General features: G+C 61.9%; 1 protein-coding gene across 7 annotated transcripts; it reads left to right on the top strand.

Annotated features, from left to right (window-relative positions):
- The first annotated feature begins 6505 nt into the window (after positions 1 to 6505).
- Positions 6506 to 21375, top strand: ZMIZ2 (zinc finger MIZ-type containing 2). 7 transcript variants are annotated; one of them, XM_058725655.1, is made up of 19 exons: positions 6506 to 6617; positions 12262 to 12395; positions 12555 to 12669; positions 12972 to 13174; positions 13418 to 13610; positions 13802 to 14065; positions 14227 to 14403; positions 14937 to 15014; positions 15200 to 15368; positions 15975 to 16119; positions 16573 to 16783; positions 17133 to 17238; positions 17373 to 17530; positions 18080 to 18147; positions 18458 to 18526; positions 18759 to 19009; positions 19333 to 19544; positions 19624 to 19863; positions 20533 to 21375. In XM_058725655.1, exons 2-19 carry the CDS (start codon positions 12346 to 12348, stop codon positions 20638 to 20640), a joined length of 2817 nt encoding a protein of 938 aa, XP_058581638.1. In that variant the 5' UTR covers positions 6506 to 6617; positions 12262 to 12345; the 3' UTR covers positions 20641 to 21375. The 7 variants fall into 7 exon arrangements, with proteins under 7 accessions (XP_058581638.1, XP_058581641.1, XP_058581637.1 ...); XM_058725654.1 differs by lacking the exon at positions 6506 to 6617 and adding an exon at positions 6844 to 6977; XM_058725657.1 differs by lacking the exon at positions 6506 to 6617 and adding an exon at positions 6845 to 6977 and having other exon boundaries at positions 19375 to 19544.
- Positions 21376 to 21578: the final 203 nt, after the last annotated feature.

Below are 21578 nucleotides of genomic sequence, written 5' to 3'. Positions count from 1 at the left end.
ATTTCTCCCCGGAGGATGCAGATGTCCTCATCTTGTGCCGATGGCGGCACTATTCCGAATACACATAGTGCCACCGAATTGTATACTTCAAGCGGCTGAACAGTATCTCCACTAAAATGATGTTGAGAACTGGGGTTTGGACGGTGGTGGCTGTGGGGGAGGACCTGCCGGAGGAGCGGGATCAGCAGGCCTGGGGCAGGATCCGGAGTACCACCTGTGCACATGCCGAGGCCGGAATCAAAAAGAGACAGACGAGGGTGGCAGGAGATTCGTGAAAGACAAAGCTCCAGGGCCACACGTGTCACCGCAGAGGGCAGCCCTGAGGACTGAGCCCAGGCTGGCCACTGCCCAGGGACGGTGGGGGACAGCGAGTCTGGAGAAAGTGGGGTGGCTGCAGGGAGACAGGTCCCCGAGGGCTGGGAGTCCCCGGTTTTTGGTGGGAGGCGCTGAGGGACCTGATGCAGGGGAGGAGACAGAGGAAGCGGGCCCCGCAGACACCCTAACAGGGGACCACAAACTAGGGGCCCCAAATCACAGCAGTTCATTCTCCCCAGTCTGGAGGCCAAAGTCTGAAATCAGAGTGTGTGGGGCCACACTCCCTCTGGGGCTCTGGGGTAGGACCCTTCTGGGCACCTCCAACTTCCTCGGCTGCTGGCCGCATACCTCCCCTCTCTGCCCATGGCTGCATCGCCGTTTGTGGGTCTGTCTCTAAAGTCGCCTTGTCTCTCCCTGACCCTCTCAGGACCACCTGGCTAATCCTTTCCCAGTCCTTGGTCACACCTCTTGTCCTAGGAAGTGATGTCCACAAACTCTGGGGACGAGGACATGGACATGTCTTTGGGGACCACTAATCTACCCACTGCAAGCAGCAACCTCCAGGGAAGAGAGGACTGGGTCAGTAGCAGGTGCAGCTGGACAGGGACGCGGGTTGTGTCCCCTGTTAGTTCAATTAGCTCCTGAAATCCCGAGCAGGCCCTCTGGAGAGTGTGCAGGAAGCTGGGGACAGTGGTCTATGTCTGGCAGAGCTGGGTGAATTGACCAAGAACAGGTACACTGTAGACAATGGTAGGGAAGGAAAACAGAGGCAGAGGGGGCGGGTGCCAGGCTGCATGTGCGAATGGAGACAGGTTTGAAGAGCCCAGGAGCAGACGCTTCGGGAGGATGTGGATGCCACCAGAGGTGCTATCTTGGTGGGGGTGTGTCCTGTGTCACAGGCTCTTGGGGGACACAGTGTGGACACTGCCCTTCTCTCCGCTGCCCACCCACCCCCACTGAGGCTCAGGGCTGGAGTGTTGCCCTGTGGGCGTGGGAGCCTCCGTGGCCGGCAGAGACAGGGACGCAGCTGACTTTTGTCCTCACCTTTCAGATGTCCACCCCTTGCCGGACCCCAAGGGTCGGGGGCTTGGGAAGCAAACAGTAACAGTGAGAGTCTTGCTGGTCATGGGTCACAGGAGCCCCCAGGAGACCCTGCTTGTGCCAACGGGGCAGCCCCCACTGAGACACAGGAACGCTGGGGCAGGTAGGTGGAGGAGGAGGTGGGTGACCCCCAGGGACCCAGGAGAAGGCGAGTCAGGCCCAGCTCTGGGTAGGGAACAAGTGCGTGTGGTCTCTGCTGCTGCCCGAGAGAGTTTACACATGGAATACAGGAAGGAGGTACACCAAAAATAATTTTTGTTCGGGGAGACGAAGTTGCAGTAAAATTTATTCTATTTGCTTATTTTTAATTTTTTACATGAATATGTATTACTTTTATGACAAAAAAATTTATTTTAAAAACTAATACAATTTGCTAAGCCTGGGGGTGGGGTCTGGGTGAGGCCAGGGTGCCTCGGGTGGGGCGGGGCCTGAGGCTGGGGTGGAGTCTGGGGTGGGGTGGAGTCGGGATGGGGGCCCACCCCCGAGGCCTGCGGTGAGGCCTGGGTGGGACGGGGTGGAGCAGGGGCGGGGTGGGGCGGGGTCTGGGGCGGGGACCCTGAGGCCTGGGGTGAGGCTTGGATGGGGTCTGGAGTGAGGCGAGCTCTGGGGTGGGGTAGGGCCTGGGGATTGGGTGGGGTCTGGGTGGGGTGGGGTCTGGGGATGCCTGGGGTGGGGCCTGGGCCGGGTCCGAGATCAGGCGGGGTCTGGATAGGGTGGAACGGGGTGTGGGGTGGGCAGGGTCTGGGGATGGGGGCCGGGAGGCCTGGGTGGGGCCTGGGCGGGTTTCCTCGCCAAGCACCCCTTGCAAGAAGAAAACAGGACGGTGCCCCGGGAGCAGTCCCTGAGCGCCGACCTGCCGCGTCGCAGTGACCCTGCCGTGCCTGCGCCAGGACCGGTCACCCAGCGCGGCCTGCAGCTCCTCGCCAGCGGCCAAGGACACCCTTGAGAAAAAGCTCGGTCCCCTGTCCCCGTCTCCAAGTCCCTGGGAGACACCACCGTCCTGCGCCACCGCCCACCTCGACAGCCCCTGCCGTCACCCCGCGGGTCTGCGGGGACTCCCGGAAGCCGCTGTGCGCGGCCCATCGTGCCCCGAGGCTCTGGGTTCCCTGGCCTGGGCGGAGGCAGCCAGCTACAGCATCGGGGGGTTTGAGGAGTGCGCGCACCACTTACAAACACGCCCTCCATCCACTTCCTGCCTGTGTCTCTCCTGCCCCCGTGCCCCGCCACGGTTCTGCCACGTGCCTCCACTTCCGGCTGCACACCTCTCGGCGGGTCTCACTGGGGCCTCTAGGCCGGCCTCCGGTCCCCAGGCCCCGCAGGGGTCCCCCAGGGCCGTCCTCAGCCAAGCCCCTTCCTTCCCGCCTGTAGCCCGCGCCCAGGGAGCCCCAGCGTCGCCACATGCCTTCCCCACCCACCCAAGGTCGCGGCGAGGGTCCCGGCCCCGGGGGCCTCTGCTGGCCATTTCCCCAGGCCGATTTTCTGGAGTTTTCCGAGTCAGACCAGCGCTGGGGGCTGACTCCCGCGTGGCCTTGTCATGATTAGGTTCAGGTTAAACATTTCTGGTCGCGAGTCACACGGATGTCAGCGGCCCCGCGCCCAGCCTTGCGGACTTGGTCACTCATTTGGTTAAGGGGGTGTTTGAGCCACATCTTTACTGCAAAGTACTTTTCTACACCTGGGGAAGATCTTCTGCTCCATGAACGGTTTTAAGAAACTATGCTGTCATCATACACAACTTTGTATCCTGGTTTTTTACTTAGCAGATTGAATTGTGAATGTCTTCTCATACAATTAAACAGCTCCAACAGCATTATTTGGGCGCTCCCTAAATTGCAGCCTGCGGGGGTACTGTACTTAATGAGCATGACTCCGGGCTTACAGATGGACGCTTGGCCACCGCACGTTTTCCTGGGCTCGCTTGCTGACGTATTTTCAGCTGAGAACAATGTCTGGCAAGTAGGAGGAGCTCAGTAAAAAGTTTTGAAAGGTCGAACACAGCTTGAATCCAGTTGTCCAATATTACAGGAATTGCCTGTGTGCAACATCCTGGTGCACAAACCTTCGCATTGATTTTAGGAGGCTCAAACATTTATGAGAAGGGAAACATTTCTGTTGATGGAGTGAAAAATAAGGCTGCAAAGTCACACGTGTGCTCAGATATGTGGAGAACCATCTGAGAGAAAATAGACCAAAAAATCAACAGGGATTAACGCTGAACATTTGGATGGTGAAAGGTTTCGATTTATTATGAAAGTTCCTCTAGGAGCACCTGAGTGGCTCAATTGGTTAAGTGTCTGACTTGGGCTCAGGTCATGATCTCACACTCTGTGAGTTCGAGCCCCGCGTCAGGCTCTGTGCTGACAGCTCAGAGCCTGAGCCTGCTTCGGATTCTGTCTCCCTCTCTCTCTGCCCCTCCCCCGTTTGCACTCCGTCTCTCTCTCAAAAATAAATAAACATTAAAAAAAAAAGTTCCTCTGTATTTTCTACAGTCAGAATAAAATACTCGTATACAAAGAAGTGGTAGGTTTTTTCTTTTCAAAGTCAGTTTTGCAAGTCAAGAACAGGTGAAGCTATGTGTGTTTAGCAGCCATTCATAAAGACCGAGGGCCCAAGTTAAAAAGCAAATGTAGCTTTAGGCCACACTTAGAGTATTTTGTCCCCCACTTGGTGTCACATTTAAAAATGGCATTGCCCAGCACAGGGAGTGGAGGGAGGGAGTGGCCTGGAGGGAGTGGCCTGTTGTATTGGCTCTGAAACACTTAAGGGATCAGTTACTTGTGTCCTCCAGCCCAAGATTCAGGGGCAAGAGAAGTTTCTTCTAATCCCTGAAGAGCTGTCACATACCAAAGTGACGACTGTCATTTTATGCAGTCACAGAAGAAAAGTTTGGGGAGGGCATATTTTTCCCAGCAAATAAGGAAGACTCTTTTAACAGTTCATATGGTCAGAGATGAAAACACGATGCAGACGGGAGTGGCCACCAAATGGCATCTCCCAGGATGAGGGGGGCGGCTGTTGCCCTGGGGAGATGACAGAGATGCCAGTCTCAGGCCCAGAGGCCTGGTACAGCCCTTCTGGCCTCCTCCAGACACCTGCCTGCAGCTCCCCCAAACCCATGGCCTCCTGGAGGCAGAAGAGGGTCAGGGTCCCTTGGCGCCTGCCTCCCCCTTCATGTGGGCCAACTCTCCATAGAATCTTCCCCCATTCTATCGCACTCCCCATCCCCTGCTCTGGCTTTATTTTTCTTCCTAACCCTCTCCCTGAAGGACACATTGTTACTTGGTGAGTCACCTGCTTCTTTTTGTCCCCTCTACTGGGGCTGGAGAGTCCTTGCTGCCATGGTCACTGTCGACAGACCAGTGTTCAGAGCCCAGATGAATGCCTGGCACAAAACAGGTCCACCATTTGACAAATGGTTCTCTGAAGGAACAGGGCACCAGGGTGCCTGGGCAGCTCAGGTGGTCGGGCATCTTACTCTTGATTTGGGCTCAGGTCATGACTTCATGTTCTTGAGATCGAGCCCCACACCCAGCTCTGTGCTGACAGCACGGAGTCCACGTGGGGTTCTTTCTCTGTCCCTCTCTCTTTGCCCCTCACCTGCTGGCCCACACACTCTCTCTCTCTCTCAAAACAAATAAACATTTAAAAGAAGAAGAAAGGGACTCCTGGATGGCTGAGTCAGTTGAGCGTCTGGCTTCGGCTCGGATCATGATCTCATGGCTCGTAGGTTTGAACCCCACGCCAGGGGGGAGCCTGCTTTGGATTCTGTATCTCCCTCTCTCTCTGCCCCTCTCCCACTCGCACTCTGTCTCTCTCTCAAAAATGAATAAATGTTAACAAAAAAAAATTGTTTTTAAATAAATAGAAGAAGAAAAACAGCACAGGGTTCAGACAGTCTAGAGGGAAGAACGTTAAAAGCCATGGCACATCCACCAAAGGATGAATAAACAAATTGCCAAACATCCATACAATGAAATATTATCAGTCTTAAAGAGGAAGGAAATTCTGGGGCACCCGACTGGATAAGTTAGTTAAGCATCTGACTGTTGGTTTTGGCTCAGGTCATGATCTCACGGTTTGTGAGTTCGAGCCCCACCCATGACAGGCTCTGGCTGGGAGTACAGAGCCTGCTTGAGACTCTCTCTCCCTCCTTCTCTGCCCCTCTCTGCTTGTGCTCCTCTCTCAAAATAAATTAAAACTTTAAAATAAAGAACTGCCCAGTGCATAGTAATTGTTCAAAAATACTTTTTAAAGTAGCTAAGATGAGGGGCACCTGGGTGGCTCAGTCGGTTGAGTGTTCGGCTTTGGCTCAGGTCATGATCTCGCGGTGCGGCAGTTCGAGCCCCGCGTCGGGCTCTGTGCTGACAGCTCGGAGCGTGGAGCCTGCTTCGGATTCCGTGTCTCCCTCTCTCTCTGGCCCTCCCCCGATAAAAAAAGATTAATTATGAGTACTCAGGAGAACGAGGTGTCACTAAAGCAAGGATAGGAAAAGGCGGACAACTGAAAGAGTGAGAACAGTACTTGGAAGGTACCAGCAGATCAGAGAAGGCGCTTCATCGGCTAAGGCGCTACAGCGACCTGTCCAGCGTGGGCGGGCCCTCTTTTCCTCCAGGCCCCGCCCCTGAAGAGACCCCGTTCACCTCCCGCCTCCGCCCTTCATGACAGGCCCTGCCCCCAGGCAGGCCCCGCCCCTCCACCGGCCCCCTCCGCCAGGCCCCGCCCCTTAGCCAGGCTATGATACCCCGCGTCTGACAGACCCAGGCCCCGCCCTCAGCCCTGCCCCCCCATCTGACTGGCCCCGCTCTCAGCAAGGCCCCGACCCCAGACGGGTTCTGAACTCCCTCTACCAGGCCCCGCCTCTCCTGCCGGACCCCTCCCCTCTGACAGGCCCCGCCTATCGGCAGCGCTCTCCATTCTGTTGTGCCCTCTCCACCAGGCCCCGCCCTCCAGTCTGGTTCTCACACCCCACACTACAAGGCCCCGCCCCTCCGGCTGGACCCCGCCCCTCCGCCGGGCCACCTCCACCAGGCCCCGCCCCCTAGCCAGGCTCTGACACCCCCCTGACAGGCCCCGCCCATCAGCCGTCCCCGCCGCCACCCGGGCCCATCCACTCCATCAGGCCCCGCCCCTCCATCTGGCCACGCCCCGGCGGACAGAGAGCAGGAAGCTTTGGAGGCTCCGCAGGCGCGGCGTTCGGAAAGGTGTGGAGGGGGCGCGGGTCGCCGGTCGCGGTCCCCCGCCGCCCGCGCCGCCCGCCCGCTTCCGGCTCGGCCCCACTCGGTCAGCCACCCCGGCCCGCGCAGGCCCGCGGCAGCCCCGCCCGAGTGCCGGCTCTGGGCTCCACTGCTCTGGCCTGGGGGCGGGGCCGGCGCGCGGCGTCATGCATATGCATGAGCGGCGCGGCGGCTCCATTGTGCCCTCGGAGCGGGCGGCGGCGCGATGGCGCGGGTGGTGGCGGCCGCGGCCCCGGGGCGGCGGGCGGCGCGGAGGGCGGGCTGAGCGCATGGAGCGGCGCGGGCCGGGGGCCGCGGCGGCGAGGGGCCGGGCCGGGCCGGGCGGAGGTGAGCGGGCCGGGCGGGCAGGTGCGGGCGGCGGGGGCGGCAGGTGCGGCAGGTGCGCGCGGTTGGCAGGTGCGGCGCCCCGGGCCCGGCGCTGCGGCGCCTCTGCCCCGGGGCTCCGGCCGCGCTGGGGGCGGCCCCGGCGCCCACCTGCCGCACCTGCCGCGTGCGCGTCGCGGTTTTGGGCCCAGCGACCCCGTGCGCGCCGGGAGACCCTCACCTGAGCCTTTGTTGGGGCTGGTAGCCGGCCGATCGCCCGACGGGTGTGCGCGGCCCCGGCGACCTCCTGCGCGGGGAGGGTGACCCCCGGCCCTCGCCCCACCTGGCTCCGCCGCCTCCGCCCCGCGCTCTGGCCGGCGGGCTCGCCTTCCGGGCTTGTCTTGGGCCGTGCGCGCCCACCGTCCAGCGACGTGGGACCCACGCAGGTCTGCTTCGGGCCGGCGACACTGGCCGACCTTTCAGCCTCCGGCCGCGGATTCCGTGGGGACACCCCTTTCCAAACGGGACGCACGAAGCTGAGGCTGGAGGGTGTATTGCTCCCCCGACCTGCTCCCTTCCTCCTCCGCTTTCCCCCTCTGAGCTGCTCCCAGCCATCCTCCCTTCTCCCCCTCATGACCTGCTTCCTCCCTGGCCTGGTCCCCTTTCTCCACAGCCCTGCTCCCCTTTACTCCCTCCTACCCCCCCACACTTGCTTCCTCCCTGCCCTGCTCTCTTCCTGATAGTTGCAGAACATCTATGGCCACGTCTGTAAGTCGTTTGTTTTATCTCAAGATTTCGCAGGGACCTACACAGAACACGTGACTTGATCTGTAAGCCGGTGGTGGATGTAGAGAGAGTGAGCACAGACTCACCAACCAGACCCTGGCTTGCTAGCAGCGGGGGCCTCTCCAGGCTCAAGGGAGGTGCCAGGATCCGTGCAGGGTCTTAGCCTCACCTGGTGGGATACTGGCCTTGAGGACCTGCCATGCCCAGGGGCTGGTTACTGGCTGGGAAGAGAAGTCGGGGGGGGGGGGGGGGGGGGGGGGGGGAGGAGGAGATGATGAAGGACAGGCAGGGTGTGCCTGGGGAGGACTCCAAGGGCAGCCAGGCTTCCCCATGGCATGTCCACTGGTGGCTGCCTCCACTACAGCTGTCAGGGCTGCTGGCATAAATGCAGTCATGTGTCTTCCTCTTTCCTCAGTCCTGGGGTGGCTACCACGTACCCATTTTACACATTGTAAACCGAGGCTCAGAGTAGCGAAACCCTGTAGCTGGTCTCTGATGTGTCTGGTGTCTGGGCCATTCACAAATGCTCCTTCCTGGGTGTTCAGACGACTCTAGTTAGCTGGTCAGTGTTGGGACCTCGCATGTAGAGCGGTAGGACCTGCAGACACCAGAACACCTGAGTCTCCACCTTGTGCCGTCGCGCTCACTGGAGCCGTCATTTCTACCTCCTCTGAGCCCATTTGACCCTGGTGTCCCTCCGGTTGGGGACTCGCCCTGGAACCATGGGCTCCCTGCTCTGTGACCGTGGAGTAGGCCTGCCCTCCTGGGGTCAGGTGGCTTGTCATGGGGCGTGCCGCCCCTGGGTGACCAGGCGGCCTGGACAGGGTGGAGTGGAAGAGGCTGACCCACATTAATGTCTGCCTTTGGTTGGCACACAGGAGCCTGGGCACAGCTGCTCTGAGGCCCTGGGGCAGGGGGCCTGAGTGGTGAGTTTTTTGGAGAAAGATGGGGCGCAGAACCAGAACCAGGGCAGTTCTGCCGAGGGGTCCCGGCTTCCAGCTGGCACTGGGGCACAAGCCCCGTGGGCCCGCACCGGTTTTCCTGGCTCTGTCTTCAAGGCCAGGAAGTGGGAGGAGGGTCTGCACTCAGAGGGCACCTCTCCATTTGTGGGGAGCAGCAGGTTGTGGGGTGCCCCACTCGGAGAGTCTGGGTCTTCTCAGGGAGGAGAGCAGACTCAGTTTAGCAGGAAGTCACACATACACCCAAGCACCCAGGCGTGCAGGAGGCTCAGGGGGAACTGGAACCGTCTGTGGTCTCGTCCGTGGCAGAGAAGTCTCGGGGGTGATGTAGGAGGCCTCCTGGGGCCCCTGCCCTGCCCCCTCCTCCCCGGATCTCCGGGGCTCTCAGACTGGGGTCCCTGCGTCAGCAGCAGCCTGACCCTGACCCACAAGCTCTTTAGAAACAGGAGTCTTCCGGCCCCCGCCCTCCAGGTGAGTGTGATGTGCCAGACAGGAGGCCCAGAGCAGAGTGGAGCACCTGCAGTCTTGGGGCTCTGCACCGGGCAGGGGGCTGGTCTCCCCCCTGCTTCTGGGACAGCTGAGTGGGCCCAGCCAGCCCAACCAGCCTGGGCTAAGGGAGCATTGCCGGGGGCTTCTCTGTGGAGACCACGGGTGGTGGTGGTTGTTTTTCAAGTCAACTTGTATTCTGAGAGAATTCCGGATTCACGTGCAGCTATGAGAAATCACCCTTGTATCCTTTTCCCGGCTCCCCTGGCGGTGACGTCTCACCAGACGACGGGCATGTCACACCGGGATGCTCCGGGAATACGGGCCAGATGCACATCTCTCCTTCCACACCTTCTTCTGTTCGCACCTGCTTCCCTCCTCCCCACCTGGCAGCTGGGCTCTGCTCCTCGCTTCTGTGATTTCATCATTTCAGGAACGTTACATAAAGGGAATCATACCGCGTGTAACCTTCGGGGACTGGCTTTTTCCACGGCTCGATCCTCTGGGGATTCCTGCTCGCTCTTCCTTTTCATGCCCGCGGGCTGTGGACGCCCCACGGCTGGCTAACCTCACCCGAAGGGCGTCTGGGTGGCCGTTCTTGAGCTGCTAGGAGGAAGCTGGTGTAGACACGTGCATAGTTTTCTGTGAACCTCAGCTTGCATGTCTCGAAGAGGAGTGCGGTCGCCCGGTTGCCCGGTAGCTGTGTGCCGACTTTCACAAGACGCTGCCAGACTTTTCCAGAGTGGCCGCGCCATTTTCCAGTCCTACCCACCGTGGGTAGGAGATCCAGTCCCCCCAGTCCCCCCAGCCCCGGCACTTGGTGGTGTCACTGTTGTAGCCACTCTGATAGGTGCATAGCGATGCCTCCATGTGGTGTTAGTTTGCACGTCCCCGGTGGCCATGACGTCAGATGTCTGTCTCTTCCTGGGCCGGCATGCCGTCCGGACGACCTCCTCGCTAAAATGTCTCTTTGTGTCCTCTGCCCATTTTCTAGCTGGGGTGTTTATTTTTCTTTTGAGTTTTGAGAATTCTTTATATATCCTAGATACTAGTCCTTCGTCAGAGATGCGACTTGCGGGCATACCTGTCGCTCTGCATCAGCAGGGCCTTTCTGAGATGACTCCCCCTCTCCCTTGTGAGGACTGCACTGGTGTCACATCTAAGGGCTCTTTCCTTGGTTCCAGGTCCCGAAGAGTTTCTCCAAAGGTTTTATCATTTTCTGTTGTTCATTTACATCCGTGGCCCATTTCAAGTTAATTTTTGCACAAGATGTGAAGTTTAGAACTTTTGGTTTCGCTTGTGGGAGCCCCGCGTTACAATGCTGGTTTCCTCCGGTGCCTGGTCTGTGCCCTCTGTGGTCTGGTCCATTGGTTGGCAGGTCCACCCATCCATATCCACGGTGGCCGCATCACCGTCCTGGAGTTGGACGGTAGGGACTGAGGACGCCAGCCTGGCTGGGTGATCCTGGCTCGCAGGCCTGTGTCTACCCAGATTCCTGGGGCCACAGCCTTCTGGACCCACTGACTCCTGCATTTTCTGGCCTCTGTTTCCAGAGTGGGACCTGGTCTGGGTGGCAGGGGAGAACAGCGTTCAGAGGGGGAGCAGAGCCAGGTAGGAGGCAGACCTGCCAACTGTTCCTGCCCCAGCCCCGGCTCTGCTGCGGCTCCGGGACCCACTTACCTCAGTGCTCAGTGGCACGAAGGGCCAAAGGCAGAACCACCCGTGTCACAGTTCCCACTATACCCCTTCCCTGCTCTGGGTCCCTGATGAGGGTCCCCCCACACACACCTCCAGGATTATTTACAGACGACATGGTAACGTTGAGGTCCCTGGTCAGCACTCAGGAATGTGAGTCACGGGCTTGGGTGGGTTCTGGGGCGACTTTCTCACTCCTAGGCCAGAGGGAGGTGCTGTGAGTGCTGGGGTGTCTGGGTTGAGCCACCACACATTAGCTTGTCCAGGGTGGCATGTGTGCATGTTGGGGGGGGGGGGGGGCTTACAGCCCCTAAAAGGCACTGGTGCTCCAGGACAGAACCTGGACACCAGGAGGGCAGAGTCCCCCACCTGGGATTCCCGGGGACCCCTGAGAACCACAGCCAGTGCGCCTCTGTGGTTGGGTCAGGCAGATGTAGGTGTGCAGCATACCCCTGGGGGTGCCAACAAGGGCTTGGGCTTGCTTTTGGGGGTGTTGAAGGATGTGAGTGCCTGGCCCTCCCTCCCTCATTTTTCTGAGACAGCAGTTGGAGGGGGCGGTGAGCCTCACACAGTAGGAGGATGCCCCCTGCACGGGCACATGGGTCCCAAGAAAGTTTGCCAGTCACTGCCGCCGTGTTCCCCTTGGCCCCTTGACATGCCCCTGGGCTTGCACCAACCCCCTGCCCATTGCTCCGTGTGTGCATCCCTCCCCTTTGGGGACCTCTCAGTGGGTGTCACTGTGGCCCGTGGGGGTCAGGTCCACCTGGCCCTGTGCCCACGTCAGCCCTCAAGGGGCTGTCAGCCAGGAGCACGCAGGTGACCTGTACTCCCTTCCCCAGCCCAGGGTGAAGCCAGCAGCTGGCTGACCTTGTTCAGCCCTGTTTAGCAGAGCCCCCTCCCCAGAGTGGGCAAGTCTCAGAGCCTGAGCAGAAGGTGGCCGCCAGCTGGTCCTCCTCTGTTCTTCTCTGCTGGCTCTGGCCTTGGCCTCCACCCTGGGGCCTACCTGGGGGATTCTGGCACTTGGGTCCTGGGAGTTCCCTGACTTTAATGGATATCCAGGCCTTCTTGAGGGAGGGGCGTGTGAAAAGGATCTGGGTCAGAAAGCCTGCTCTATTTCAGGGGCTGTGAGTAGCAGGGCCTGGCCTGAAAGGGTTAATGCTGGCTTCCAGGCTGGCTTTAGGGGTGCAGAGGACAGAGGTTTGTCAGGGTGGGCAATTCAGGCTGAGGCTGCCCCCACCCCCACAGTGGCCCTCAGACCCCGCTGTCGCCGGCCCTCCATCAGTCAGAGCAGAGCAAGGGGGCCTGGTGCTGGGGGTTCCCGGCACCCCCCCGACAGCCCCCGGCCACTGCATCTCCACTGACGTCCTCCTCTGTCCCCACAGCCAGAGCAGCCGAGTCCCACGTAAACAGCTGTGAGGACTACTTCCTGCCACCCGCAGACCCGGCCTTTAGGCTGCCCGAGGCTAATGAACCCCATGCACCCCGTAAAACCCGCCCTGCCCCCCACACCGCACGGGTGAGTGGGTCTCCTGCCGCCCTCCCTTCTCAGGCCTCGGGTACGGGCGGGGTGGCAGGGCAGGACCTCTCCTCCCCCAGTTGCCAGCCTCCCCAGCCAGGGGTCTCGACACCCATGGCCTCCTGACCTGGGCCTCCCCACCCACCTGTCTACTTGCAGTGATGGTCCATTTGCTTATGAACCGGTGCCTTGGCAGCAGAGCGCCACTCAGCCAGCAGGGTCGCTGTCTGTCGTCACGACCGTGTGGGGCGTCGGCAACGCGGCACAGAGTCAGGTGAGCCTGCATTGGGGCCACCTCCGAGAGCTGCCAGGGCCCCCCTAGACCTTAGACAGAAATGGGGTTGGGCTCCCCGAGTCTGCCCCATCCTTGTAGACGAGTTCCCCCCCCCCCACATGTTGTGTGGGACTTCTTCCCCCGTCTTTGGGCCTCTGTACCCCTGCTCTCTTCCTCTCCTTCCTCCCTCACCTCTGCCCCCAGCCCCTCACTGCCAGGCCTCTCCTTTGTAGCCCTTTAGAGCAACTGCAGGAAGTGAGTTGTTTGGATGATTCCCATTGGCAATTCTTGCTTCCTCGCAGGTTTTGGGGAACCCCATGGGCCCTGCAGGGAGCCCCCCCGGCAGCTCTGTAATGCCTGGCGTGGCAGGTGGTGGCCCTGCCCTGAACTCCCCACAGTGCCTCGGACAGCAGGCGTTTGGCGAGGGCACTGCCAGCAAGGGCTTCGTGCAGCAAGGAGTGTATGGCCGCGGGGGCTACCCAGGGGGCCCTGGCTTCACGGCTGGGTAAGCAGGACCCCTGACCTGTGAGGTGTGCTGGGAGTCCTCTAGGTGCAAAGCTTCTGGTTTGGCAGGTGCCTGGCACCATGTGAACCAGTCTGTTGACTGTTGTGAGTGTGATGCTCTTGCCGGCTCCCACGGCTGATGCTGGAGCATCTAGACAAGAAGGGGGCCCCGGCAGGTGCTATGTGGCCCCTGGGCGACAGGCAGGGAAGCACTTCTGAGCCAAGCCATCTGTGTCTCTCACAGGTATGCGGGCGGCCCGGGGGGGCCAGGGGGCCTGGGTCTGCCCTCACATGCCACACGACCCTCCACCGATTTTACTCAGGCTGCAGCAGCAGCTGCAGTGGCTGCTGCTGCGGCCACCGCCACGGCCACCGCCACGGCCACCGTGGCTGCCCTCCAGGAGAAGCAGAGCCAGGAGCTGAGCCAGTACGGAGCGGTGAGGCCCAGCTGCTCCTCCTATGCAGCCCACACATGTGCTGGTCTGGAAGGCAGGGACCAGTCGGGCAGCTGGGTTGGGGACTGGGGATGTGCACACAGAGAGACGAGGGGGTTGAGGGGGCGCAGGGGGCAACTGGGCAGCACCCACAGTGGTGGGGGTGCTGAATGGCTCCTCTCTTTTCTCCCCAGATGGGGGCCGGGCAGGCTTTTAACAGCCAGTTCCTGCAGCACGGAGGTCCCCGGGGGCCCAGCGTCCCTGGCAGCATGAACCCCACCAGCGTGGGAGGGCTGCTGGGCCCCTCTGGCATGAACCCCATGGGCATGAACCCCACCCGGGCAGCAGGCATGGCACCCCTCTATGCAGGGCAGCGCCTGCCCCAGCACGGGTACCCTGGGCCTCCCCAGGCCCAGCCACTGCCCCGACAGGGGGTCAAGAGAGCCTACTCCAGCGAGGTGAGTGTCCATTCCTCCCTCATCCTGAGCTCCACCCAGACCCATGGTGAAGTTGGGCATCTGTGTGAGAAAAGCGGCCACGCCTCATGGAGCGGGCACCACATCCTCCCTGGGACCTGGCCTCCCCGACACCTGTTCCCCTGGCATGGTGCCTCTTTCAGGTTTATCCAGGACAGCAGTACCTGCCAGGAAGCCAGTACGGACCCAGTGCCACCCAGTACACGTCCGGTGCCGGGCCGCCCCCTGCCCCATCCTCCTACCCTGGGCACCGGCTGCCCCTGCAGCAGGGTGTGGGCCAGTCCCTGTCCGCCTCTGGCCCAGCAGGACTGCACTACAAGGTAGGCATGGCTCCTCCGGGCCCGACACAGCTCCTGCTGGGCCCTGTGCACTCAGGGTGACCAAGAAGCCAGGAGCTTCATAGGGTTCCTGACCAGGGCAGGGATCCAGCTCTGAAAGGACCCTCTGAAATTCATATGTCTTGTTGGAAATTGGGTGTAGGGAGCAGTAGGCAGGCCCCCAAGTCACTTGAATTTCATTGTGGAAAAGTGTCTCCACTCCCTCCACTCACCATGGAGAAGCCCAGCAAGGCCTGGGCGGGGGGGGGGGGGGGGGTTCAGCCTCTCTGTGGCTCTCCCAAAACCCCTCTGCCACATGGGGTTATCTTGTTCTCTATAGTAGCAATTTTTTTTAATTACACAACGATATGTGCTCCCCGCAGATCACATGGTAAACTTCAAAAGTGTACAAAGAAAACAGGCTAGTGCCATGTGTGTGGTGGGCTCCCTGCCCCCAGCCCACTCCTTGAGTCAGGTTCAGGGGCCCGGCGGTGGGCAGGCTGGGGCCCCGGGCGCACACCGTGTTTTCCCTACAGCCCACAGAGCAGTTCAACGGGCAGGGTGCCAACTTCAACGGGGGAAGCGTCAGCTACAGCCAGCCCGGCCTGAGTGGGGTACGGGCACACGGGTGGGCGGCTCTCAGGGTGGGCACGTGGACAGAGGGCACCCAAGCAGGAGGAAGTGCGGGTGGCCAGCCGGATACCCCTGCCCATTTCTGTTGTGACCGGTCCCAGCGGGTGCTTCGAGAACAAACTCCACCCCCCACCATCCCACCTTGACTGTTTGCTCAACCCCACAGCCCACCCGTTCCATCCCTGGCTACCCCAGCTCCCCACTGCCTGGGAGCCCTACGCCACCCATGACCCCCGGCAGCAGCGTCCCCTACATGTCCACCAGCCAGGAGGTCAAATCGCCCTTCCTGCCGGACCTCAAGCCCAGCGTGAGCTCCTTACACCCATCACCCCCCAGTGAGTGTTACCTGCTCTTAAGACGGTTGGGCGGGGGTCCCAGGACCCTGGAGTTCTGCAGGGAATGTGGGGGTGGGGGGCCCTCAGTTTCATTTTGTGCTCCTAGAACTCTGCACATCCCAAGGTGTTGATCTTCTCCCTAGAAAAATACCCACACACGCAGAGTTCTGTGTATAATTTCAGGGGATTTATGGGCCTCCTGAGGTCCACTCCTGGTTAAGAGACCCATGCTCTGGGGGAGACCACCACACAGAAGCTGGGGTCCTAGAACCCTAGCTCAAGCGCTAGGATGATGGCAGGTGGTCTGTTCACACCTTAGCCTCGCACCCCTTCTGAAAGCACAGGAGCACCCTCCTTTCTGGGTTTGGGGCACGTTCTCCAGTCATAACTTAGGGGACATGGGGCCAGGTGACTGAGGCAGGACAGAACAGCGGGAGAACCAGGACAGAACCAAGATCCTATTCCTGTTGGGGGTGATGGCCGGGCCCAGGACCCCAGGGGAGATGCCGCCCACACCAGCCCGAGCAGGAGGATGAGGGGACCTGCCCCCCCCCCCCCCCCGGGGCCCTGCCACAGGGGTGGCCTGCTCATAGCAGCGTGTCGCAGGCAGCGGCCAGGGTGACGAGCTGCGGCTGACCTTCCCGGTGCGGGACGGGGTAGTGCTGGAGCCCTTCCGCCTGCAGCACAACCTGGCTGTGAGCAACCACGCGTTCCAGCTCCGGGACTCTGTCTACAAGACCTTGATGCTGAGGTGAGCGGGCCCTGCGGCCCCGCCTAGCTGCGCAGCCCCCTCCAGCGCCTGACCCTTCTCAGAGGTCCCGCCCCTCCAGAGGCCCCGCCCCCAGTGTGGCCCCGCCTAGAGACCCCTGCTGAGTGCCTCCGCCCCACGGTGAGGCCCTACCCCAAGATATTCCCTCCCACCCACGCCCCACTCCATGAAGCCTTGCCCCTCAGCCACATCTCAGCGGCCTGGTGCCTGGCTCCGCCACACAGTGTGACCCCGCCCTGCAGCCCCCTTCCCAGAGGTGCCGCCCCGCCCTGTGGCCCTGCCTAGCTGCTCGCAACCCCCTCCGGCTGCCTGAGGCTTCTCAGTGGTCCCACCCAACGGCCCCTTTCTAGGGCCCCGCCCTCTTGCCCCATCCCCACTGTGGCTCTGTACCGAGCCCCGCCCTGCAACCCCTGCTCAGCGGCCCACCCCTCGCAGGCCAGACCTGGAGCTGCAGTTCAAGTGCTATCACCATGAGGACCGGCAGACCAACACCAACTGGCCGGCGTCGGTGCAGGTCAGCGTCAACGCCACCCCGCTCACCATCGAGCGCGGCGACAATAAGACTTCCCACAAGCCGCTGTACCTGAAGCACGTGTGCCAGCCGGGCCGCAACACCATCCAGATCACGGTCACAGCCTGCTGCTGCGTGAGTGCCTCCTGGGCCTGCAGGGGCCTGGCTGTGCTTGCCCCCGACCCCAGCCCCTGCCGAGAGAGGGGACCTCCCTCCTCCCTGGTGAGGCCTGCTCACCGGGGCCTGGCGCTCTCGCTTACTCCCTACAAGACGGCAGCCTGTCCTTCCCCAGGGGGAGGCTGACCTGAACCCTCCCCGGCTGGGGACTCCAGGCAGGCCCAGGCCCTGCACAGACACCGAGGTGCAGTTTGCAGGGCGTGCAGGGGGGCTCTTGGGGGTCGGTGCTCTGACAGGCCGCAGACAGACAGCTAGTGCGGGATGTGGGGGTGTGGGCCGCGCCCCTGACCCTCCTCACCTCCCGCAGTCCCACCTCTTCGTGCTGCAGCTGGTGCACCGGCCGTCCGTCCGCTCGGTGCTGCAGGGCCTCCTCAGGAAGCGCCTCCTGCCCGCGGAGCACTGTATCACCAAGAGTGAGTGGCCACCCGGTGACCAGCCACCACATGGCACACCCCCACATCTGCCGGGGCTGGGGACTCGGGGGGTAGGGGCAGCAGCTGGCCCAGCTGGCGGCCCCTCACTCGAGTCCTCTCCCCGTGCACGCCAGTAAAACGCAACTTCAGCAGCGGCACCGTCCCCGGCACCCCTGGGCCCAACGGTGAGGACGGGGTGGAGCAGACAGCCATCAAGGTGTCCCTCAGGTGCCCCATCACATTCCGCAGGATCCAGCTCCCCGCCCGAGGCCATGACTGTCGCCACATACAGGTGGGTGGTCCAGAACTTGTGACGTGCAGCGGTTTCCCGCGGACCCTCCACCAGCAGGTGACCAGCCAGCGGGTGGGTAGCCGGCTCCCCCACGTGCTTCCCAGACCAGCCCCCATGCACTCACCAGACCGTCCCCCACGTGCTCCCCAGACCAGGCATTGGTTTCTTGGAGCGCACCCCATGGTTTCCTGCGTTCTCGTGTCATATCTCAAGAGGTGTCAGTGTGGCGGGTGGGGTCTTCCTGCCCTGGCCAGGAGCAGCACGCACAGACCCTGGCCCTAGTTTCCCTTCAGCACCTTGTCCCGGAGGCGGGTCTTTGCCAGCACAGATACCCTATTCTGTGGCCACAAGGCACCCTAGTCCCAGGAGGGCTGTGCTCTCCCGGCTGCCCCCAGGGCCAAGCACTTAGCATGGTGCCCGGGCAAGCCTGGCCCACGTGGCTTCTCAACATTCACGTAACTCAGCCCGAAACCACAAGGCTCAATTGCAAAGTACGGCCCGGTTGCCCCCGGCACCCGTGTGAGAAGCCATCTCTCCTGCTCCCCGCAGTGTTTCGACCTGGAGTCCTACCTGCAGCTCAACTGTGAGCGGGGGACCTGGCGGTGCCCTGTGTGCAAGTGAGTGTCTCCCAGACAGTCCTCCCGGGATCCCAGGCACGGGGACCAACAAAACCCCAGGTTTAGGGGGTCACAGAGCAGACGAGGACGGTGCGGCTCAGGGCAAAAGTCTCACGCACACAGTCGCTTTGTGCGAGGTCATCTCTGAGATCATCTCATAGAATAGCTTTACGTGGGGTCCATGTACACGGGTCATCGCATGCGGGGTCACTTCATGCCATGTGGCCTCAAGCAGGGTGAAAGAGCTGAGAAGTGTGCCGGGGCGAGGTCGGGCTAGGCCCCTGAGCCACATGCCTTTGGTTTCCTACAGCAAGACGGCGCTGCTGGAGGGCCTGCAGGTGGACCAGTATGTGCTGGGTGTCCTCGTTCACATTCAGAAGTAAGTGTCTTCGTGCCGTCCCGCCGCCGGCTGCCCTGTGACAGCTCGGCCACGGGGCGGGCTGATTCCAGCCGCAGATGGAACCCACATCCAACCGGGCCCGGCTGCCCACGGGGCCTGTGTGATGGGCCGTGCGGCTACAGGCGTTGGAGTGGAGGTCTGCTTAGAAGCGGGCCGGGGGCCGAGAGAGACGGCAAGGACAGCTGGTGACCAGCCATGTGTCCCTGCCCAGTTCTGACTACGAGGAGATCACCATCGACCCCACGTGCAGCTGGAAGCCGGTGCCCGTAAAGCCCGACGTTCACGTCAAGGAAGAGCCGGACGGGCCAGTGCTGAAGCGCTGTCGCACCGTGAGCCCCGCACACATGCTCATGCCCAGCGTGATGGAGATGATAGCAGCCCTGGGCCCCGCCGCCACCCCCTTCGCCCCCCTGCAGCCCCCCTCGGCCCCGGCCCCAGCCCCTGGTGACTACCCCGGCCAGGGTGAGTGCCACGGGCCAGTGATTTGCTCTCTCCAGACCAGTCTGCTGCGGGCCCTGTGCCTGGGGGGGCCTCCTGGGGACCTGGTGGGGTAGGTGTGGCCACGCCTTGGGGACGGGCAGGGGGGCCCGGCATTTGGGAACGGAGGCTCTCTGCTGGCCCGCTGGGGGCCCGGCCCCACCTGACCCCATGTGTGGGTGTGCCTGGGTGAGGCCCGCTCCCCTGTGATGAGAGGAAATGCTCTTTTCTGTAAAACCCAGAGCTACCTGCGGAGAGCGCTGGGAGCCTGGGCCGCCAGCCCCCCTCACCCCCTGGCTGCTCCCCAGTGCCAGCTCCCAGACCTCACCCAACATGGGCTCTGCTCTCAGGTTCCAGCTTCCTGGGACCTGGGACCTTCCCTGAGTCCTTCCCGCCTGCCACGCCCAGCACCCCGGCCCTTCCTGAGTTCACCCCGGGGCCAACCCCCAGCTCCTACCAGTCCGACATTCCTAGCAGCCTCCTGACACCTGAGAAGTCTGTTCCCTGCCTCCCAGGCCAGGTCAGTGCAAGCTGTGGGGCGGAGGGCCAACTCCAGGGGGCCAGGAGCTGTTCTACCTGGTTCTTCTCTCCTTCTCCAGATGCCGCCAGCGGGTCACCTGGACCCTGCCCACAACCCAGGGGCTCCAGGGCTGCTCGCCCCCAGCCTTGGAGGGGCCCCAGGGCCCCAGCTGCACCATCCAAACCCTCCCCCAGCATCCCGGCAGCCCCTGGGCCCAGTGAGCTCAGGCCCCATCGGCGAGCTGGCCTTCAGCACTGCCACAGGCGTGATGGGGCCCCCCATGTCTGGGGCGGGGGAGGCCCCGGAACCAGCCCTGGACGTGAGTACAGGCCCCATGCCAGGGAGCGCATGGGAGCTGGGGCTGGGGACGGTGTGTCCGTCGTCCCCAGGGTCCACATGCTTCATAGAAGGGAGGACACTGACGCCCTAGTGACCTCGAAGCCAGGACAGCTGGTCAGGTAGCGTCAGCTCTTTTGATGATGAGTGTCAGGTACCTGAGTAGCCGTGGGACGACTCTGTCCAGGCAGTTGGCTACAGGAACCTGTGTAGAGTCCCCAAGAAGATTGGGCTTGCAGAGGACCACACTGGCCTCGGTGTGGTTTGAGCTGACCCACAGGTGTCGCGTGAGCCAAAATCAGTGCGTGCACTGCAGGTAACGGTCTTTCTCTCTAATAAACCGAACACCCTGAAGTTCAGCGGGAGAAAATTAGAGCAGCTCAAAGCAGAATATCCCAGACACTGGAAACCCCACTTCTTGCATTTGCTCTGTTCACATAGGGGTCCCCACATGGCCCCATGCGTGCCCCCTGGGGCAGGTGCTCTGTGTCCCAGGTTGTCCTTGGACAACTTGTATGGAGTGATTCCTGGTCTAAGAGCAGCCTTCGGCAGGGAGAGGCCCGTGCAGGCTGAGGGGCTCAGGCACAGGGTCCCCTGCAGGGGTGTGGTGGGCCTGAGGCCAAAGCTGCTGATGGCTTTGCTTTGTCCCCAGCTGCTCCCAGAACTGACCAACCCCGAGGAACTGCTGTCCTACCTTGGCCCACCTGACCTCCCCACAAACAACAATGACGACCTTCTCTCTCTCTTCGAGAACAACTGATCCTGTCGCCCCCGCCCAGCTGGCGGGGACACACCCGCAGATGCCACCACACCCTGCCCCAGCCACCTGCCCACCACCCCCCTCGGACCGTGGAGGCAGCTGCGCTGGGTGGGAGGGGACCTCAGACACCCCGCCCCCGCCCAGCTCAGCCCCACCCCATCCACCACCTGCTGCCCCCGACCCCAGCTGGGCCCCGTCCATACACACCTGTGTCCCCAACCTCACCCCCGGACCCAGCTCCACCTGCTCCCACCAGCCTGCATCTTGTCCAGCGTTGACCCTTCTGTTGCAGTGACCCTGTGGCTCCCTGGCAAGGAGCAGGGTGGCCCTGTCCTGAGCCTGAGCTCGCAGTGGGAGCGGTCCGTCTTCCCACCCAAGCCTCAGGCCAGGGCCATGGGGTAGGAGGTCCAAAGCACAACAGTGTACATAGTGTAGAAACACTAAGAGCTCTGGGCAAGCAGCCGGGGACCCCGCGGGCTCCTGTCCCTCCTGGGTGCAGACAGTGGGGCAGATGGCCGTGAGCTTCGGTCTCCTGGGGGTGGGTGCCCAGACCCAGCTCTGTGTACAGACTCCAGCGGGCTGCCCGAGTACCCCTTTTCCGTGAACGTGAAGAATTGGTCCCGCTGTGTTTTTTAAAACTGCCTCTCCTGCGTCCACCCCGGGGCCAGGCCGGGTGGGGGAGGGGGGGCCAGTCGTGTCCCCTGTCTGCCAGTCTCTATTAAAGGACTCCCTCAAGGTGGGCCTGGCCAGTCCCTCCTTTGTGCCCTGCCCGTGTTCCTCACGTGGGCAGGGCTCCATTCCAAGCCAAGACCCGGCTGTTCCTGCCTCACGGTAAATTTCCTGGTCTCTGGAATTTTCCAAGTTGGCCTCAGCTGGAGAACTATTTTGTGAGGTGTCACCAGGGCCAGGAGACACATCTGCCACCATGTCACTGTGCG

The sequence above is a fragment of the Neofelis nebulosa genome, chromosome 4 (genome assembly GCF_028018385.1).
Source record: "Neofelis nebulosa isolate mNeoNeb1 chromosome 4, mNeoNeb1.pri, whole genome shotgun sequence".
Lineage (NCBI taxonomy): Eukaryota > Metazoa > Chordata > Mammalia > Carnivora > Felidae > Neofelis > Neofelis nebulosa.
The sequence above is the reverse complement of the archived record's forward strand: the minus strand, read 5'-3'. Positions and strand labels throughout refer to the sequence as shown.